This window comes from Leptonychotes weddellii, chromosome 4, assembly GCF_054177405.1.
Source record: "Leptonychotes weddellii isolate Sample4059 chromosome 4, ASM5417740v2, whole genome shotgun sequence".
Classification (NCBI taxonomy): domain Eukaryota; kingdom Metazoa; phylum Chordata; class Mammalia; order Carnivora; family Phocidae; genus Leptonychotes; species Leptonychotes weddellii.
The window spans coordinates 118,501,320-118,523,618 of NC_138372.1; the positions used below are offsets into that span (position 1 = coordinate 118,501,320).

The window sequence follows — 22,299 nt, forward strand, 5'->3', positions numbered from 1 at the left end:
TCGTTGCAAATGGCAAGATCTCATTCCTTTTGATGGCTGCATAATATTCCATTGTATATATATACCACATCTTCTTTATCCATTCATCTGTCGATGGACATCTTGGCTCTTTCCACAGTTTGGCTATTGTGGACATTGCTGCCATAAGTATTTAATGTTAATAACTTACACAAGAATATTTCTCTACCAAACTTTACCAATCTGTTTTGCAATATTTGGTGTTACATTTTCTCCCACTTTACTTACTCTTGGTGGTTATTGTCTTTCAAATAGATACAGGCCCCCAACATTTCATGTACAAGCATGGTATGATGAAGTGAGAGACTTTAGCTACCCGTATGAACATGAATGCAACCCATATTGTCCATTCAGATGTTCCGGTCCTGTGTGTACTCATTATACACAGGTATGTTTTGGGTACATTATACCTCATTTTTCTAAGTCAAGTTTGTGTAACTGTGGCAGAATTTAAGCTACTCAATGTGAGTCTTATGTAATTTGGTGTGGTTATTAAAAAACATTGATTTATATAGAATAGACTTACCAATTTCTATAAACAATAAAAGTGATTACTAGGAAAAGTCCAAACATCAATTTAAAAAAGACATTATTTCAATTATTTTATATGTGAAACATTTTTAATCTGGCCCCAGGAAATGCACATGGGAGAAATTTACCATCTTCAAAGTCAGGTATCATTTTTTATTTTCCAAAGAATAAAAAATATAGTTTTATTTACCATGACACTCAGTATTTATATGTGTGCAGCATTTATATATACGTATACATTTTATACATTATATATAAATACACTTCATACATTATATGTATTTTATTCAGTGTCCACAGTTGGTATTGGGTAAATTGTAAACCTCTAAATCAAACCACTAAGGGTAAATACAACTAGATAAATCTCACCACAGATCTGAGTTACTAGAATCTCTATGGCTGATTATTAGTGAATATAAAGCAAATTGTTCTGTCTGCCTTTGCATGTGACAAGATTAAGATCAGCACTGAATTCCCTAATAAACAGTTATACTATGAAAATACACATTGTATAAGACATTTGAACCTCTACATTTTTGTCCAAGTACAGTTTAAGATGAGAAATTCTGTTCCTTTGTTAGGTAAGCCTCTTTATAGATACATTAACACAGCATTTAGGTTTGTGAGGATGTAACTTTTGAACTATTTAGTAAATGCATATTTTGAAGATGCTTACCTATTATAGCTAGATAGAGTTATTTACCTGTAGCACTCTTCTTTAAATTGAATCAAGCACTTCCCAAAGTCTCAGGAAAAATATCCTTTTGACATTGCTTTATTTCATCCTGGATGATAAAGGTTCATTTCTCAAGTTCAGTTTTATACATCTTTCTCTGAGATATGTTGTTGTCTTACTTTGTCTCAGCCTACTTTTTCTGAGCCTTTCTTTTCCTTTCTCTAACATAGGTGGTGTGGGCAACAAGTAGCAGAATAGGTTGTGCCATTAATTTGTGTCATAACATGAATATCTGGGGACAGATATGGCCCAAAGCTGTCTACTTGGTGTGCAATTATTCCCCAAAGTAAGTAGACAAAACATTACTTTTATATGTAAATTTTTCCTAACAACATGAACAAACTTTATATTCTCAATTTTTTTTCTCATTTTCAGTATGTATTATTGACTAAAGTGTATTGTTTTAATGCTATTTATTTAATATGGCAACAATTAAAATGGTTGCCTGATGCATAAAATCAGTGCTTAAGAGGAATATGAAAATTGAAAATATGATCTTTGTGAAGACAGGAATTACATTTTTATATCTTCAGTTTTACTCATTACATTATATTACATAGTTTTAATAATTTGGATTTATTAGAGATGAAAAACTATAGATTAACTGAGAAATGTATTTTCACCTGTGTAAAGACCATTGAATGATTATATTGAAAATATTACAAACTGTATGTAGGGTCAAATCTAAGTCTAAAATCTCTTCATTAAAACAAATGGAATATGGATGAATATCCCATAACAGAGCTTAGTGTTCTGTGGAAGTTTAACTTTGTAATTTTTAACAATATGCATAGCAAATTACTTAAAATATTTTCAAAAGAATGAGGCAGCAGTTCATATATAAACCTAGTAACTAAAAGGACTCTGCGATGAAAGATATAAATGTTTTATATCTACACACCAAAATCATTACTTAGAAAATAGTAATATTTCACAGTGTCTTATAAATTATGCTATATTAGACCAACTCTTAATAGAGTGGATCATCTCTTTAAGGGGAAACTGGTGGGGCCATGCTCCCTATAAACATGGACGGCCCTGTTCTGCTTGCCCACCTAGTTTTGGAGGCGGCTGTAGAGAGAATCTGTGCTACAAAGGTATGTGCTATTGTGTCATAATATTCAGGTTGATTTAGGGCACCTGGGTGGCTCAGTTGGTTAAGTGACTGCCTTCGGCTCAGGTCATGATCCTGGAGTCCCGGGATCGAGTCCCACATCAGGCTCCCTGCTCGGCAGGGAGTCTGCTTCTCCCTCTGACCCTCCCCCCTCTCATGTGCTCTCTCTCATTCTCTCTCTCTCAAATAAATAAATAAAATCTTTAAAAAAAAATATTCAGGTTGATTTATATTTTAATCCAACTTCTACATTAATTTGTATTTAAAAGGCAACAAAGCACATTTAATTATTACATTAAAATTCCCAGAACTCTATTTAAACTATTTTGAGGCCATTACAAATATTTTAAAAATATAATATTAATAAGTCTGTTATACCAAATATGTATTTAAAGGAAAGTTTCATCATTATTTCAGATAACCACTTCTAATTCTACTTTGAAATTATCCAGAATGATAAGTACATTTACATTTTTAAAAAGCCACCTTAATATATTATTAGACTAGAGTTATTTTTATGAGTCTTCATTTTTGAAGGATTTAGCAATTTAATAGTTTATTTTTAGCACTTTAAGAGTTTTTGCCAGAATACTTATTCATGAATCTTACTAAATGATGCTCAAAGAATTATACTAATTCTGTGCTCCTTATTGCAGAATATATAATTTCTCATGCCAAAATAACCCATAAAAAAGCTATCATATTATTGTAAAACTGTTGTAAAAGTAGTGTTCTGAAATGCATCTGATGTGCTAAAATGTACATATAAATGTGGTGTCCTGTTTACAGCACATGAAGAGAAAACTTATACGACAAAGCTTTGTGAAAATCCTGCTCTTAATTGGGCATCCAAGTGAACATTTCTATTCTCTTGTACTTTTTTCTTAATGATGACCAAATGAAGATTTATGTAGACTAAGTGTTTTAGAAAACATGAATTAATGCAGTTCTTTTTCAGTACTCATAAAGAGATGTCTTTTTTTCCCTTGATGACTGAGTGCTCATTACTATAATGAGCAGACAAGAAGTAATGATTTATTTCACTCTGTTATATGAGCCATTTTCCATTCCTGGAAGAATTTTTCATTGTGTGTGAGTCTGTTTTCCATTTTCTCCATCCCTAAACCTCCACCCTACTTGCCCCTTCACCAGTGACCACTATTTTACTTAAAACTGACTCTCCTCTGAATTCATACTTCCCTTTTCTAGGTTCTGAGTTCTTGGACATACATGAAAATAACATACCGTTCCAAATTATGCCACTGTTAAGCCCTTGATATGCCAACCTGGAAAAAAATAAATTCTCCATTGTTAAGTTTAAATTTCTGCACATTGGATTTCCTTCTAAAAGAGAAAAACCTTTCCATGGAAACTGACATTGTAGTAAATTAAAAGGGCATGGCACGCCTTCTTTAAGCTGAATTTCCTTTTGGGAGAATTTTAAATGTGACCCTTTTGAAAATTTTAAAAGCGATTTTCTTAAAAATATGATTTCATTTGGGAAAACAAACTCAAATACACTAAGCCCTTACTTCATTAGATCACTGTGTAGACTTCATGGTACCATTATGAAAGGCAATCCCTGATACCACTCTCAAATATAAAGCAAGTTTAGAAATGACTCCATTTAATGTTAGCCAGATAGAAGCAAAGATGAATCAAGAGTTCAGAGCCTTATACATTTATTTTATTTACTCCAGTGCATTACATAAGATGACCACCTTAAGCCAACACCTGTGCCAAAAAACTACAGATTTTTCTAGTTTTCTAGTTTTAAGTGTTACCCAGGCATATAATGGTATATCGTTATTTGATGATTTGTGTACATTTAAGGTGGGCTCATGTTTCTTATATCTATTCTCTCTAACAGAAGGATCAGACAGGTATTACCCTCCTCGAGAAGAAGAAACAAATGAAATTGAACGGCAGCAGTCACAAGTCCATGACAGCCATGTTCGGACAAGAGCGGACGATAGTAACAGAAATGAAGTCATAAGCACACAGCAAATGTGTAAGAGCTCTGCATGATTTACACAAATTTTAAGGTTTACATAGATGGCATATGCGACTATATTTTATTAATTGGGACAGTTTTAAAATGGCAAAAGCTTGACATTAGAATATATGTTATGAACTACAGTAGCTTTTACATTATCTAAATTATTTTGGTATTTTTTTCTTTTTTCAGCCCAAATTGTTTCTTGTGAAGTAAGATTAAGAGATCAGTGCAAAGGAACAACCTGCAATAGGTAATATTTGTTATTATTCTCAAAATTACCTGGACAAAATATGATGTATTTTCATTTTACACTGACATTCAGAGAAAATAAATTTGTTCCCAATTTCTTTCATTTAGATATGAATGCCCTGCTGGCTGTTTGGATAGTAAAGCTAAGGTTATTGGCAGTGTACATTATGAAATGGTAAGTACTATAAATATAATGATTTGGGAATAGGATCTTGTTACATATTGGATTTTTTAAATGTAAAAATAACAATTTATATAAGTATAGATATTTTGCTCAGATATGTTCTTTTAATTTAAAGTCATGTAAATAGTAATTAGATGTGTCCTATGGAGAACTCTTAATATTTTAATATCCTTTGCTCCCTTCTTTTTTCTCCAAGCAATCCAGCATCTGTAGAGCTGCAATTCATTATGGTATAATAGACAATGATGGCGGTTGGGTAGATATCACTAGACAAGGAAGAAAACATTATTTCATCAAATCCAATAGAAATGGTGTTCAAACAATTGGGTAAGTACACAAACGATCTTTTGGATGAGATGATTTTAAATTGTAATAATGAGTTGACAAATTCTTTCAGAGCCAAGCATAGAAGGATTTATATGGAAGTTGGTAATTGTCAAGGCTCATTTGAGCTCTGTAATTTCTGAAGACAAAAAGGAGCTGAAGTATGTGAATTCAAAGTTGAACAGTTTTACTTATAAAGAACATGCTAAAGCTCCAAATTTTCTGGAGTTTCATTGAGAATGTACAAATTTACAGTTTTTCTTGATGTGAAAAAACAGATTTTTTCAGCTATGAAAGAAAATACCCCAGAGAAAGCTAATTGATTTGCATATTCTCCCTGCCCTGCTTATGGATAAATGATTTATTTCATGCAACAATAACTTTGTTAGTAAGATAAATTAGATTAGTAGGTAAAATTACGAGCATTTTGAAAAGCTCTTTAAATATGTAATATATTATGTACCTTTGTCCATCTAAATGTAACTTAAAAGCCTTAACTTTTGAAATGTTTCTCATATTAAATATATGAAACATTATTTTAGAAGACTATATATTTTGATATATACTCTATAGAAATTAGAACAGTATGGCCTTTTGAAATAACTTTTTGTTAGTGTCTTTCTTCTATGTAAAAAAACAAACATTAGGCCTCATATGGAATGCTTCTTCTTAAGATATACGACATAGTTTCTTTTCTTTGTAACTATAGAATTGCATGAAACTCCACAGTAGAAGATTCATAATGATAAGAAAGAATTTATTAAAAACCCTTGCAAATTTGGTAGAATGACATTCTATGTATACAATTTTGTTCAAAGGCTTTGTGTGTGGTTTTCAGTCATTAGCAATTACTCTCTTAAGTAAAAGCTTTATAGAAGCATTTATTGATTAACTTAGTAATTCTGCAGATATTTATTAATTACCTTTAATGAATAATAAAAGTCATTAGCTTTAGTAAGCCAAACACTGGGTGTTGGATTAAAGAACATTTATCCTATTTACTTTTTTGTTTGAACTTAGTTTTTGATTATGTCTATTACAAAAACTCTTCTGAAATGTGAAGGTGTGTCATTAAAATACTATCACAAATAAGCTTTATCTTTTGTAATAGGTATTTTTCTGAAAGTCTGGGTATAAATAAACCAATTAAAATTTTGATATATAATGGTATACCTATTCTTCTATTCCTGCTTTTTAATGATGCATGATGCATATAATAAGGAGGAATTCATTCATCACAGACACTTTATTAGACACTTGGGACAAAAAATGAATAACACACATTCCTTTAATGTACTTATGATTTAGTAGTCTTTTTACAATACTACCTTGTATTTACTATTGTGAGAGATTAAATAGTTTGGTTCTATGGTGACAGGGGATTAGTATATTTAGAGTTTTAATTTTAATAGGAAACAAATATATAGATATAAATCTGTGTGGTTTTATGCTGTTATTTATATATTTTGAGATTGATCATGGGAAGAGACCATTTTCCAATATCAAGAATGATTAATTTGGTTGGTATTGATTTGGTTCATATTTGAAGGTAATATGGATTTAGAATAAAATAGATGATATATTCTTATACTACTACTTATTTAGATATTTAAGTAAGAATGTTTAAGAAGAAACAAAGTATTCATAGACCTAAATAATACCAGAAATTATGTTGATGATGATGCATCTAAAAAATGATTGACATGTTTATGTTTTTATCTTCAGCAAATATCAGTCTGCTAATTCCTTCACAGTCTCTAAAGTAACAGGTTAGCACTTTTTTAAACCTTATTTTCTTACGACCATGTTGCATGTTATTGTTGCCAAAGATTTGCTTATTGTTTTGTGTTTCAATTCTTCAGTCCAGGCTGTCACTTGTGAAACAACTGTGGAACAGCTCTGTCCATTTCATAAGCCTGCTTCACATTGCCCAAGGTAATGTTTTCTAAATTTTCTCATTCTTCTTGACCAGTGAACATACATGCATGGGGCTTTTACTCTGTGATAACTGTTCTTGCCTGGAATTCTGCTGTGTGAAGGCTTTGAAAGGTGTATGGTCTTGAGCTGCGAAGCGGAAAGGAGTGGTGGGTCGTCACAAACTACCTGCACTGCAGACACTCCCAGTGTGCTTTCTCCAAAGGCCAGCGTGCTTTTGGCTGTTCCATAATACCAGGGCTGTTGGGTGTATTCTGTATGTTCACATGTGCTGTGAAGACTTCCGTCTTAGTCTGCTCAGGCTGATATAACAACATACCACAGACTGGGTGGTGTAAAAAGTAGAAATTTATTTTCACCTAATTCTGGAAGATGGAAGACTAAGATCAAGGTGTGGACAGGTTTGGTTTCTTCTGAAGCCTGTCTCCTTGTTGCAGATGGCTGCCTTCTCTCTGTGTCCTCACAAGACAGGAGAGGTAGGGATGGGGAGAGACAGAGACAGAGAGAGAAGATTCTCCTTTCCTGGGATCAGGGCTGAACCCTGATAATCTCATTTAACCTTATTTAACTCCATAAAGGCCCATCTCCAAATACAGTCACACTGGGAGTTGGGCTTCAACATAAGAATTTGGAGGTACACAAACAGTCTATAACAAGTTGTTACCACAAAAACTATAATGATGTAACATATTTTTAAGCATTTCCATCCAGTTCCTAAATCGGATAAATCTAATTGCGATTGGTAAGTCAAAAAGCCCATCTTCTGCCTTCCTTTTACTTTTGTTTTTGAACTATCTTTTTAAAAATTATAATGGAGTTTCTCTACTCTACAATAAAGAAAAAATAGTTCATTTATCTTGACCACACTAAGGTGAAAACTGTTAGAAGTATTATGGCCACATCATAACCATACATAGGAAAAATGAAATATGTCTTTTCACATCCATTCTTAACTTCTATCCACACTTCCTCCATTAATGCAAAGAAATCACATGTTAATTCTAAGAGCCAGTAGTAAGATTTAGAGGTAGAATTGTAATTGATAACCTGTAATTACTAAAAATTGAGGGAGCTTTTTATGGAAAAGTTTATTTATTTTGGAAAAGCTTCATCACTTAGCCTTTTAAAACTAAAGCAGTGTTTCACTTAAAGAATGAGACTGGTTATTCACAAGGTACTAAAAGACTGTGATAATATAAGAAGTAGCTACTTCTTAAGGTAGGTGAAGCTAAAAAATTTTACCATTATGATATAATGAAAAAAAATTTTAGAATTATCCATGAATATTTATTAAATACCCCCTATGTACAGTATTATGCTAGGCCCAATCTCAGCCATGTGACTAGGCTTGTGAGGACCAAATAGTAAGGATAATCTCTGTGGGGCACCCCAGGATAAAGCTTCCCTCTAGTAGATGCTCAGTAAATGGTTATTTTAATATCTGTGGAATAATTTATAGCAGTATTGTTCCAAAAGAAATAAAAATCACTAAAGTGAAATATTAATAAATGTTTCCTATTTCTTTGGTTACTCCAGGAAGGAAAATATTCCTCCAAGAGAGAAATTTTTAAAATTAAATTTAACTGGGGTGCCTGGGTGGGCTTCAGTTAAGCATCCGACTCTTGATTTTAGCACAGGTCATGATCTTAGGGTCGTGGGATTGAGCCCCGTGCTCAGCATGGAGTCTGCTTGGGATTCTCTCTCTCCTTCTCCCTCTGCCCTTCCCCTTGTTTGTGCGTACACTTTCTCTCTAAATAAATAAAGAAAGAAAATCTTAAAAAAATTAATTTTACCTTTTACTGTTACCAACATAACAAATTGGTAGAAGTAATGATTTATAAATAATTTTGACCTTAAGTAGTCTGGAACCACCCCCCCCATTTTCTTTTAAAGACTAATGAAACAAAGGGTTGTCTTTTCTCATACAAAATTTTTAATAGTTTCATAAATTATGCTATAATGGTATGATTTATATAGCAGTTTATAACTTTTAAGGAACCATGTGGTTGGTACATCTGTTTCAGAATTTCATGTGACTTAAATAAGTTGAGACATAAATCTATTCTGGAGAAAATGCCAAGAACAAATAAATGAAAGGAAATTAGCTCAAGATGAGCATGAATAAAAACAATATTTCCCTGTATAGTTGTGTCCTTAAGAGGTTCCATAGCAGGCAGAATAGCCCCAAATAAGCAGTCTCTATTATTTAGTTCCATAACCTTGTAAATATCATGTGTTTGTGTGTGTTAATAGAAAATTTTTTTTTCCTGACCTGGGGATGGGGCATGAGGTGGAGGGCAGAAATCATATCCTGATTTACATATAATCTATAAATAACTTGATCTTTGAAACTTACTGAATGTTCAAGATGTAAAAGCAGGTATCATTAAAATGTGTCAACATTTTTATTAAAAACTTACAACTAAATTATATATAAAGGAATGCTTACCAGGTCACTATCTACATTCTCAGTAATACATAACAGGGTGTTAAAACCAGAGATTAGAACACAAGCAAGTAAAAACCTCCTTCAGTCTTTCTTTGACCTGAACTTGCCTAAGTAGAAACTCAGTTTGAAGCAACCGACCTTGGCCTTCCACAAACCAAGTGCTAAATATAGTCAAGGTAGAGCCTGCAGTGTGATCCTAAGAGCAGAGCAGATGATTTTACTACCATAGGATGGGCAGTGAATGCCCAACTGCTCTCAAACACATGGGGAAAATTTCACAGTCAATGGGGACAACTGTCCTCCTATAGAAATCCCCAATAGCATCTTTTATAAAAATCAGCTCTTTAAAGTTATAAAAACTCGGACTCATTTATTATTTATATTTAAATGGTTCTAGTTTAGATGTTATAAGTAACAGATAAGCTGTACAACATTATATAAGTTTTAGAAATAAGAAATTGCAGCTATTTCTTAAGAGCTATCTTAAGGAATTTTTTCAATTGGTAAGGGTAGTTGTGATTAAAGTGTTTTTCGAATACTTTTGGGAAAATCATTGATTCCTTCATCTCACAGTGATTTTCATGTAGTCATTTTGTTGAGACTCTGGTGTACTATTTACTAAAATTAATTCTGTTTTTTTCCAGTTTTAGTTTTTAATTTCCTTTTAGTGCATGAGTGTCTCTGTGTGTGTGACTTGAAGAGCCCATTGCTTAAAAAAAGGTGCCACTTTATAGTTTCTTAAACTCTCAGAGTGGAGTTTTTAAACATGTGATTAAACAGTGATAATTGGACCCCATGTTTAAATAAAGGGCTTTTGGATATGTTATTTAAATGAGCTAAGCCAATCAGATATCAGTAAGGCAATAGGCTATCTGGAGAAAGAATATTCCAGGTGCAGAGAAAGATAAGTGCAAAGGCCCTAAGGAAGAGCCTATTTTTTGTATGTTTGAGAAATAACTATTAGGTGAGTATCACTGGAGCTGGGGGAGAAAGCGGAAGAGGAGGATATAGGGTCAGAACAGTAATGGGGGGGGAACAAGATATGAAGGGTTTACTGGCCATTGTAAGGATCTTGTCATTTATTCTGAATGAGATGGAAAGCCACTGGAGTATTTGGAGCAGAGAAATGTTATGATTGGATTGGCATGCTTTTATATAAATGGGGAAAAACAGGAGTGGAGGGAGCAATGTTGGAAGCAGGGAGATCACAGGGGAACCTATAGCTAGACACCATAAAGTCTAGGGTTATAGTAACTGAGGTGTTTAGGAATGCTCTGATTTTATTTTAACGTATGAGCAAGAGAAATTGCTGGCTGACTGAATGTAAGGTGCGAGAGATAAAGAGAAGGATTGAGGCTAGAATAAAGGTTTTTGGCCTGAGCAACTGGAGTAATGGAGTTGCCCTTTATTGTAGGAAGCCTACAGAAAGAACAGATTTGGGGGCCGGAGGAAGAGATTAGGAATTTGGTTTTAAACACGCTAAGTTTGAAATGATTATTAGAGTTAAGTAGAGATATTGAATAAGCAATAGGACATACAAATTTGGAATTAAGAAGTCTTAACTGGAGATATTAATTTGGAAATCAATAATTTATAGTCATGATTAAAACCATGAAATTAGAGGAGATACCAAAGATGTGAACACAGAAGAAAGAAACTGTGAGATGTGTGAGGCAATGAGTCACATTTTTCAAGTTATCGGTTTACTAAATTCTACAGACACATTGGGTACCAATTCCCAGATACTCAGAAATGCACCCTGATGTTTCTTTCTGCTTAATCCAGAAACTAGAAAGCTTCCTGATTAAGTTAAAAAAGAAAAGAACTCATTTGTGCCAAAAGCTGGAAGTGGGTAAATTAAGCAGAAGCAATTGCATCTACTGCCTGGCTTGTACCTTGACCTATTTCAGAAGAAAAAAAGATGAGTAGGATTGAGAATGCTGTTAACTTTTTTGTGTGCCTGTCTGTGGTCTTATTAGTGAGAATGACTAAAGTAACCAGCTACTTAATATTTATATATATATATTTTTTCAGAGTCTACTGTCCTCGTAACTGTATGCAGGCAAATCCTCATTATGCTCGTGTAATTGGAACTCGAGTTTATTCTGATGTAAGTATCTTAATTTATCCAGCTCTCAGTATTCATGTATATATATGTATACACACATTTAAATGTATGTACATTTATATATAGAAATAGGGAACAGATTCTATGTGGATATACATATTCTCAGAGAAGCTAGTCAGCAATAACACTACAAAATGACTATCCTTATGCAAATATGAGTGCATAATAATTTATTTTTACTAAATTTTTCTTTATATCCTACCCATACATTGTACATCAGACCCCTATGAAATAGTCCAGTGTCAGCTTTCTGAAGGAAAATTCATTTTGCTTTTTTAAAATCTTCCTTTTGTTTCTTCAGTAATTTATAGTATAAACTTGATAATTAAGAAATTATCAAATGTATGAACAATATCTTTCATATTGTGGCAAAGGAGCACTTAAAAAGTAGCATAGAATCAAGGACAGATAACACATTAAAATATGTACAAAAGGACACCATTTGAGGGATGTTATAATGGACAACGTTACTGGGTTGGACAAGGACTGTTAGCTGGGAGGGCTTGCATATGGACAAGTGCTTTTTGAGCCAGGTTTCAAGTGTGGGTTGATAAATTGGATTAGGGACACATTCTAGGTGGGATGAACAGCATCTACAAAGACAGGGAGGTGACAGCAGGTGAGATGCACGCATAACACATAGGTTTGCTTGCTCGGAACAGGTGAGCATTGAATCTCAAAGGGACTGCAGCCAATTTTGTGCGAGGGATGGAGGGATCCGGCTCTTGAAACATGTAAATGGAGAGTCTAAATGGATGCTGATGAGTTTAGATTTTATGTGGCAGACATTTAGAAACCATTACAAATTTCTAAGCCAGAGAGATGCAAAAACAAATTCAGGAAATACACTCTTGAAACACATATTCAATAGGATACTATGGAAATAGGTTTGTGAAAAGAGGTCTAAAATAGTATTTACCATCTTATTTCTATTGGTGAGTTCATTGAGGTCCAGGGTTTTGTTTTGTTTTGTTTTTGTTTTTGTTTTTAGTTCAGTGTTAGCTCTGAAATTTTCTCCACATCTGAGTCCTTCCCAGGCTTCAGCTTTGCACTATACGTATCTGCAGCTTAAATGTCTTACTGGTATCCTAATTTATTAGTTCTCATATTTGTGCTTATCTTCTTATCCTCCTGTCTGTTAAAATCATGGTCATTCTTCACATCCTAAATTATTGCCACTTTCTCTGTGGAGTGTATTGCGGGATCTCCTAATACATGTATAACGTAGTCCTTCTTTCAACCCCTATAACTTTATTTTTTTCCTTTTAGCATGTAGCTGATTCTGTTAGTGTCATGATTGTTTCTCCACCTCTTTTATTATTTTGAAGTTCCCTGAGGGCGACAGCTGGGCTATTCATGCATCATTTTTTCATCAACAATTTGATGTGTGCCAGCCTGTGAACAAGACAGAATTACATCCTGCCTTAACAAACTTAGAGCACACAGTGACATCAGAAATTAAGCAAATAATCTTGCACATAAATATTTGTCAAAAAAATACGTTAATAAGTGTACATGAATAAGCCTAGCTAAAATTATCAGAGATTTCAAAAGAAATTATTCTTTTTAGATTGTCCCTTTAAACACCAAAACTTTTCATTTTAGTCATGCCTGGTGGAAAATCTTTCAAAATATCCTATACACTTCTATATCTATCAGCCATCTATTTTTCTAGAGTTAATGTTTTATTAGAACTTATATCCTGAGGTCATTTTATATTCCTTAGGGCAATAAATATAGGTGATTATGTATTATTATGTAGATCCTTTTAAAAGTAAGTTGGAAATATAAGGATCACTATTATGAGGTCAGTACAGAGTCAGAGATTCAAGAATTAACTGTCAATCTTCCAACCCCTACAAAATACATTATCTTTTTGAATACAAGATATGGAAAGATATCTTCTCTCCCTCCCTCCCCACATTTCCTTCTGTCTCTCTCTTTCTGTTTATACAGCTACAACTTGTACATTCTATTGCTTTGAACTTTTCTCATTTGTTACAAATAAAGTTAATTTCTGCATTCATTAAAAATGTTTCACTGTTTTCACAGATAAATTCTTTTTCTTTTCGTGACATACTAATTCTTACAAAGTGCGGGTATAAAAAGAAAATCTCTCCTGACCTTTGAGCTCAAATAGGAATGCCTGCTGACTGCATAGTTATGGGCAAAACAATAGTTTCAAAACATATTAAGTGCTTGGATTTAGTGAATGTTATATCTAAGCACTTTTATTGCCTTGGGGAAAATGCTGATAATACTCTTTTAACAGAGCAAGATAAATACTGAAATGTGTACAGAATTATTTTTAATTTCATCTGTTATGTACCATATTGGATACAAACATTCATTCAATGAGGGACTTTAAACTGAATGAAATTCCTCTTTAGAGTAAGGATTCAAGACTTTAGATATATGGTATTTTGTGATATAACAAAAACATGAAAAGGATTAAACAGCTTGGCATTCAGGCTCTCTGATCTAATAAGTTCTGACTGATGCCACAAAGTTCAGAGCACAGTAATAAAGCAAGGTCATGTAAGATGCACATGCTTATGTGAACTTAAAAAAAGCACATTAAGTCATGCACATGTGCATAGAGATAAAAAAAAGAACACACCAGTGGGATCAGAAGAGACCCCTCGGATATGAGGGGGATTGTTTTATACTGAAACAGTTCAAGTGTTTCATTTTGTGGGATTTCCTCAGGCCGTATTCGGCTATTGACAAATTTTGGTAGAACATTAGGATTAAAGTGCAAACATCAAAGTCTGGAGAAGACTTTAATGGGACAAAGGAAAAGAGTGGACTTCCAGAAATCCAGTTACTAATTTTAAAGTGTTGGACCTGAAAATAATTTTCTCTTCCATAGAAATACAATTCAATGCAGACTGTGTAACTGGTACAGTGTAATCATAGCACTTTCCTAGCACTATGTCAGACCATTCAAACCGAAGTGATAGCCATTGCCAATATAGGTAAGAAGCTATGATTGTTCTTTATATTTTTCTCCTTGGGCAGATTTTCTCTGCATAGATTACATTATTTAATAGAAGAAAACTCCCCATTTAATACACACTTGTATTTTGGAAAAGGGACTGTAAAGATACACAGAACTATGATTTGTTTGTAAGTCAAACTGAACATAAATGAGGTGCAGGTAATAAGCCTGTGAACATTTGGTCAGAGTGACTCCAGTAGGGACTAGAAAAGGCTGAAATTTAAGAATGATAAATAGGCCCTTCAAGAGCTAGAAGGAGCAAATTTGCATCTGATTGCTTCACTATAGCAAAAGCCTGCTATTTGGAAAGGCAAATGTTTGTTAGATTAAATGGTGAAGGGATTTTACCATTGTAGCTACCCTTAGGATCTGCCTCAGACTCCCTCAGAACGGGCTTTGACTTTGTGACTTTTGAAACATTCCTTTATGCACAAAACATCCACCTGTAACTGCTGAATATCAGTCCAATGGAAGAGTAGACTGGACAAGTTCAGCAGGAATTTCCTAATAACGATGGGTTTTTCCTTGTCCCCTCAGCTGTCCAGTATCTGCAGAGCAGCAGTACATGCTGGGGTGGTGCGAAATCATGGTGGTTATGTTGACGTCATGCCTGTGGACAAAAGAAAGACTTACACTGCTTCTTTTCAAAATGGAATCTTCTCAGAAAGGTAAATTTAAAAATGTATACATATATATTTTGTATTTTATATATTTATAGTCTCTATCTTCCCCCCTCTCTCTTCCCCTCTCTCTCTCTACACACACCACCCCCCCACACATACCCCTTTATGCTTACTTTACAACCAACTCACTTTAGTATGGGTTTGGAGTTACGTGGCTGCTCCAGTATGTTTCCTTTAAACCCTGTGTAATATTGGTCTTCTAGGGATGGGAGAAGCTGCAGTACCAGAGGAGCCTGTCTCCTACAGGCTTATAAAAATCAACATGAAAATCGGATTATGAGTCAGAACCACTCTTTTGTTAATTGATTTTATAGTAAGGAAATTTCTTTCATCCTCTTTTGGACTTTCTAGATTAGTTCTTATATTCTTATATGTAATTCTTTCTAGGTGAGCAGGGCACTGAATATTTTTTTTTTTTTAATTTATTTGAGAGAGAGAATGAGAGAGAGAGCACATGAGAGGGGGGAGGATCAGAGGGAGAAGCAGACCCCCCGCTAAGCAAGGAGTCCGATATGGGACTCGATCCCGGGACTCCAGGATCATGACCTGAGCCGAAGGCAGTCGCTTAACCAACTGAGCCACCCAGGCGCCCAGGGCACTGAATATTTCTCTAATCCAGTTATATGACGAAGTAGTTGCAAAAAACGAGTCTGATTTTTCCCAGAACCAAATTCTCTTTTTGATTAGAAGTTGGATACCTAGTATGACATAAATGAATGCCTTCTGGTCATCTCATACTATTCAGTCCGTTATTATTATATATTTCAGTGGTTTGGGAAAATGCATATGACTTACTTTATCAAGTATTAAAAAAAGGTAAGAGCAAAGAACCTATAGTGATTTTTCAAATCATTTGTACTTGGGGAAGTAGCATTAACTCTCATGTATGTTGTATAGATACAGAAAAGTTCCTAACTTTTAGACATTTACTGGGTTCTTTAAAATTGCCAATGCAAGTTTCGTACATACAGTAAAGTTTCTATAAAGGACACCAAAGGATGGTCCTATGTAAGGTATCTAGATTGCCTTTCACATAACCATCTGAGTGCCATCTTTATAAAAAGACAGCTTTGCATTTAGCATCTGTTACGCGTCTGGGAAATTCATAGTAGGTGCTCAAAAATAATACTACTCTAGAGTATTGCATAAGTATCACTATCTTCTTAACTTGGAGCTAACTTTTAACCGTATCGGTCAGTTGTAAACCTGGGTCTTAATATTCCCCCAGTAAAATGGAATAACGGCTGCCTAACTCTGCTTTATTAAAATCAAAGGTGGTAATACAGGAAAACATGATCTGGAATCTGTTAAGTTATATATAAAATACTATTATTACCACTGTGCACCTTAAATTTTAGGGAACTTGCAGCCCAGCATACAACCAAGATTTAAAGAATTACGTCATCCTCACTCAAGCTTTCCAATAACTATAAATTATAGTAGCCTAAGAGAGTTGGCCATCTGGATTCATAGAGCTGCTTTCTTGACTGTCATAAGTAAGCATGATTTATTTGGAGGATTATATGTGGAGATGACATCAATATACTTTCTGTATTTTTTTGCAGTTTACAGAATCCTCCAGGAGGAAAGGCATTCAGAGTATTTGCTGTTGTGTGAAATGGAATACTTGGAAGACGATCGTAAAGACTATTCCAAATGCCATACTTCTGAAGTTTGTATAAAATTGTAACATTACTGTACAGAAGATATCAACTATTTTCAGCCCCCCAAAAAGTGCCAAATGCATATAAATCTTGATAGATAAAATCTGTAAAAATTAAACATGGGACATAATTAACTTTGGGAAAAGTAATGAATATGTAATGGTTTTAGAAATCCTGTGTTAAATATTGCTATATTTTCTTAGCAGTTATTTCTATAGTTAATTACATAGTCATGATTGTTCTACATTTCACATGTTATTTTATATGGTGCTTTGTATATGCCACTAATAAAATGAATCTAAACATTGAATGTGAATGGCCTTCAGAAAATCATCTGGTGCATTTAAAAATAATCAATTTTTAAAAAATTAAAGGAACCATAGTATCACATTTCCCCCAGCTCAATACTGTGCCATTACCTACTCCAAATAATCTGAAATTGTTTTCCACTTAATACCTGTATAGTTTTTCTCTTCTGTTAAGTTTAGGCATATCAAATATTATGTCCTGATATTGCACTTCTTATTTTGTATAAACTAATTCCTTAATATCCAAATGAATCTATTAAAATGTTTGATTCCTTGGGAATGGCTTTAATAGTAAATGGAATGAACTATTGTTCCATGGTAGAGTAGTGGTATGAAAACATTCCTAGCGATAATATAGTAAATATAGGGTTAAGCACAGGCAGCCAGAGCTTTCTATGTATTGTTCAAAGTGAGGTCACACATTTTTCTTTTGTATCCTGGCAAATACTCCTGCAGGCCAGGAAGTATGATAGCAAAAATTTTAACAAAGATAAACTAACGTATTGCATCACCATTGCCACTGATTTTATTAATGGTAAATGGCCTTGTGTATAAATGTTGCCATATTATTGTACCTGTGATGGTGATATACTTGTTTCTATGAAAAATGTATTGTGCTTTGAGACTAAAAACCTGTAAAATGTTAATTTTGGTATTTTTTTTCCTGCTGGTGAATTTACTCTTTCCCTGTAAACGTATTAAAATTAATCATGTTTCAAAATATTTTAGTCCCTTCTTCCTTATTTTGATTTAGAAATCATTTTACATTAACGAAATTATTGTAAGTCTTTTAAATTTGGGTTATTGACAATATAAATAACATCCTTAATACCAGAAGTCTGTAAAGTCAACTTGACTAGATATTTGTATATGAAAGAGAAGACAATCATATATTTAGGAGCATTGTATCAAGAGAAAATTTGAATAAAATGAAGAAAGAATCTGAAGGATATAAAGTAATTATAAAAGAATTGACAAGACAGTAAATACTTGATATATTTTCAGAAAATAAATGATTACGTGTTCAGGAGCAGATAAAGGGGAGATAAATCATATGCAGAGATCTGGAAAAGCAAGAAAGCTGGATAATAGAAAAACAAGAAAGGAGAGGCTCATATAGACCATTGCTGGAGAACAAATGGTAAAGAAAATGATACCTTGATCACTTATCAAGCACTGGCCAGAAATTAAGCGATTCAAAATATGGGTAGTCAAAATTTAAGCATTTGTAGATTAAAAATATCAAAATTTAATCAGATTTGTGAGAACATTTTTTTCCCAAAAGACACATTACACCTTCTTAAATAGCATGATTGAAATAAAAACTTTACCCAGATTCATCTTCTGCTCTCCATTGCTCCGCCCCTCCCCCCCCCCGCAGTAGGGAAGCCCCATCTTTTCTTGTCAGTATAAAGATTCTCATATTTGTCCCTAGTTTAGTATTCACCGTCAATTTTCCTGTACTATTACAGGGTCTCCACCTGGAGCCTTATTTTGTTTCTTTCCATGCCTTTTCAATCCATCTTTAAAGTTTTCACTGGAATTACTCTTTTCCAGAAGTTTCCATTATTTAAGAAAACCTAATCATCTTATAAAAACATTTAAGAACCTCCATAGTCTTGCTCCATATTGCTTACCTATGTTTTTCTATACAAGGTGTGGCCTTGAGTAAGCTTCTTAACTTTCCAAACTTTAATTACCTTGCCTGAAAAATGGGATGAATAATACTTCATAGGGATTGCTCTAAGAATTAATTGAGATATTATATATAACATACTTAAACACATAGTATGTGGTAAATATCTGTTAGTTCTTTTTTTTTTTTTTTTTAAGATTTTATTTATTTGCGAGAGAGAATGAGCGAGAGAGAGCATGAGAGGGAGGAGGGCCAGAGGGAGAAGCAAACTCTGAGCTGAGCAGGGAGCCCGATGTGGGACTCGATCCTGGGACTCCAGGATCATGACCTGAGCCGAAGGCAGTCGCTTAACCAACTGAGCCACCCAGGCGCCCAATATCTGTTAGTTCTTATTATTAATATAATCATTCCTGTTACTTACCTTGGGGAAACTATGTAACTGCCATGCTAGACTACTGATCCTTCAGCACTTAATATGAAATCCTCTAGGAATTTTCTTGCAATTCTCTTGGTAAGAATTAAATAATGCTCTCTAATATGTCCTTTTAATTTGACCATACTAGTTTTTAGATTTTGCCTTGTATTATATTTAGTTCTTTAAACTTAAGGATAAGCTCCTTGAGAATTGTAACATTCTTATCTCTTTACTGCAGAGATACAATGATTTTTACATTCTATAAATGGTTGGTCAGTACTGCTAAATGAATATTCCAACAATTTTAAATTTTATTCTTGAGGACAAATGAATATTGTTGCGTACTATCAGCAGAAGATACTATAGCTAATGAAACTAGATCATTGATAAACATTCTAAATGTGGATCTAAAACAGAGGTTAATGCTTATAAAATGGTATTAACATTATTATTGCAACTTTGAAAGTTTACCAGACCATGTGTTAATTATTTCTTTAATGTTCTGCATCTAATAAAAGTGATCTGTATATTTCAAGCAAAGACGAATTCTCCAGAAAGATTTCTCTCCTAATCTGTTAGATAATTGGCTCATTATAATGTATGCTTTTCTATTCAGTATTGTATTTTGAAATATTGACTTCTCTAGCATTTCTAAAATGTTTTTAAAAGAACTGTAAACCCTTGAAGAACATAGCGAGCTTAACAGCTATCATTTCTGCAAACATACCAAACTTCAGATTTGGGGCTTAAACTAACTTACTGCACAAACAGTCATATTGTTTACGTTGATTTAAAACACTTAGGTGGTATTTCAACCCTGGCACCATAATTTTCAGGAGCTGAAGAACAGTTTAGCCAAATAATGTGATCCTTTCACTAATTTGTTAGAATTCAAGGCTAAATTAGATCAGTTAGTATTTTTGAAAGGCACCAGGGGACGCCCACTTTCTCGTGGATTCAGAGTCTGGAAAGGTGATTACATCATACTGAGTAAGGTCCTGCTGACGTAAGCAATTGTAATTCACAGGTGCCTCCCATCTCCTTTAGCCCCGGTCGCCGCACTGGCTTCTGACATCACGGGAGGTTTGGCTCTGAGGTATCGCGAGATCTGGTTTTCACGGTTTTAACTATCCTGTTGTGGAGGAGAAGGGACCCTGGTAGCTCTGGGTATTCTGGACAGCCTCTCTCCTTTGGCTTGTCTTAGCTCTATGCTCTCCAGATTCTGGAAGAGCTCAGGAAGCCTGGATGACAAGTCAGCACGAACCGCGCGTGCAGAGTTCACTATTCCGGTGCCTTCCTTCAGGCATCCTGGAACTCTAGGCCTGAGTTAACAGGGGCCACCGCAGCCTAGCCAGTCATCCTCCTGGGGCCAGAGGTTCCTCCTACTGCGTTCCCCCTGCCTAGCGTGGAAGGCCACGTGAGCCAGAGGTGCCGGGCTGGCGCATAGGGCCTTGTGGGAGTCAGGTCTCCAAGGTTCCTCATCAGCAGACATGCTGACAGTGCCTTGGATGGCAAGACTAAGGAGCTCCTGTGAGATCTGGCTGCAGGGGAACAGGCATCTCTGTTTTGGGGCATTCTGGACCTTGGCAGCTTGGTGTGTTCCCCAGAAGTCCCTGCCTGTGGCCTGCTCTATCCACTTCCCAGACCCAGATGGGGGGCAGACTGGACCTTGCGGTAATAAAAATAGGCCAGATCCTGTATTTACACTTAGCTGAGAGGTGAGTGTTCATTTATAGCTGTTAAGTATAAGTGACCTTTATTTAATTCAAAGAATTCCACCAGAAGTATTTAATTGACTTCAGTTATCGTACATTAGAGGAAGAAAATTGGAGACCGTTATTACTGCCTAATAATAAGATTTTTGCTTCTACTTGGCTTATTGCTTTGGTACTGCTGAGATGTTCAATGGAAGGAAATAATTATGGTAATATTATCCAGAACAGATGTGCTGGAAATTGTCCCATAACTTTGATAGGGTTTTAATCAACAAAACAAAAAATCTTAGGCTCCTTTGAGAACTGTAGTTGGATAACCTCTGCCTATGTTGTATGTGAGTTTATGTGTGTGTATAAATTTATATTTGTCACAGATTGATGCTGTGTTAGATAAATGTCTTCGAGTTCATCTAACTACCATTTATTATCTCAGTTTGCTGATGGAAAAAATAATGGAATATGTACTACCTTGGCCAAAGTCACATAGAGCTGTGACTAATTTCAAATAAATTATTTGTATTTCCAATCATATTTTCTATATTTCCCTGAGATACAGCCAGGAATAAGAAGAGCACAAACCAAATGTTAGAGTCTTGATGCCTAAATACTTTAAATACTTGCTCACAAACTTAAGAAAATACCAAGTCATTGCAATGTAATCCAATACTGTATGTGTAAGGGTGAGTGCCACACTAATAAGAAATAAACCTAATTGGGTATTTAGATGTGTCAATTTAGGAGCATATTTATTTGTTGCATGAGAACTTATTTTTTAAAAAGTAAAATACATCTTTTACCGCATATGCACTCTCAAAGACATTATAAAGCAACAAGACAAGTAGTATTTCTGTATAAACTAGAAGCCTATTGAATGCTTTTTTTTTTTTTTTAAGATTATTTATTTATTTATTTATTTAACAGAGATAGCACAAGTAGGCAGAGCGGCAGGCAGAGGGAGAGGGAGAAGCAGGCTCTCCGCTCCGCAGGGAGCCTGATGGAGGGCTTGATCCCAGGACCCTGGGATCATGACCTGAGCCGAAGGCAGCAGCTTAACCGACTGAGCCATCCAGGAGCCCCCTATTGAATGTTTTTTAAAAATAGTACTAATAATAGCCATTTTCACATAGTGCATGTTTGTGCCAGGCACTGTCCTAAGTAGTTTTTACCTAAATTCACACATTCCACACTGTAATTCAGTGAGGAGAGTACT

The 22,299-nt window shown here is 34.5% G+C and overlaps 1 protein-coding gene across 1 annotated transcript in view; it reads left to right on the top strand.

Moving 5' to 3' along the window:
* Positions 1–18,046, top strand: part of CRISPLD1 (cysteine rich secretory protein LCCL domain containing 1) — a 45,646-nt gene extending 27,600 nt beyond the window's left edge. Inside the window, 13 exon segments of the mRNA XM_031026903.2 lie at positions 274–406; positions 1,456–1,571; positions 2,282–2,382; positions 4,270–4,410; positions 4,588–4,648; positions 4,756–4,822; positions 5,028–5,158; positions 6,881–6,924; positions 7,018–7,090; positions 11,574–11,649; positions 15,206–15,336; positions 16,917–16,933; positions 16,936–18,046. Of these exon segments, the coding sequence (XP_030882763.2) occupies positions 274–406; positions 1,456–1,571; positions 2,282–2,382; positions 4,270–4,410; positions 4,588–4,648; positions 4,756–4,822; positions 5,028–5,158; positions 6,881–6,924; positions 7,018–7,090; positions 11,574–11,649; positions 15,206–15,336; positions 16,917–16,933; positions 16,936–17,033 (1,189 nt within the window). The 3' untranslated portion in view covers positions 17,034–18,046.
* The last annotated feature ends 4,253 nt before the right edge of the window (positions 18,047–22,299 follow it).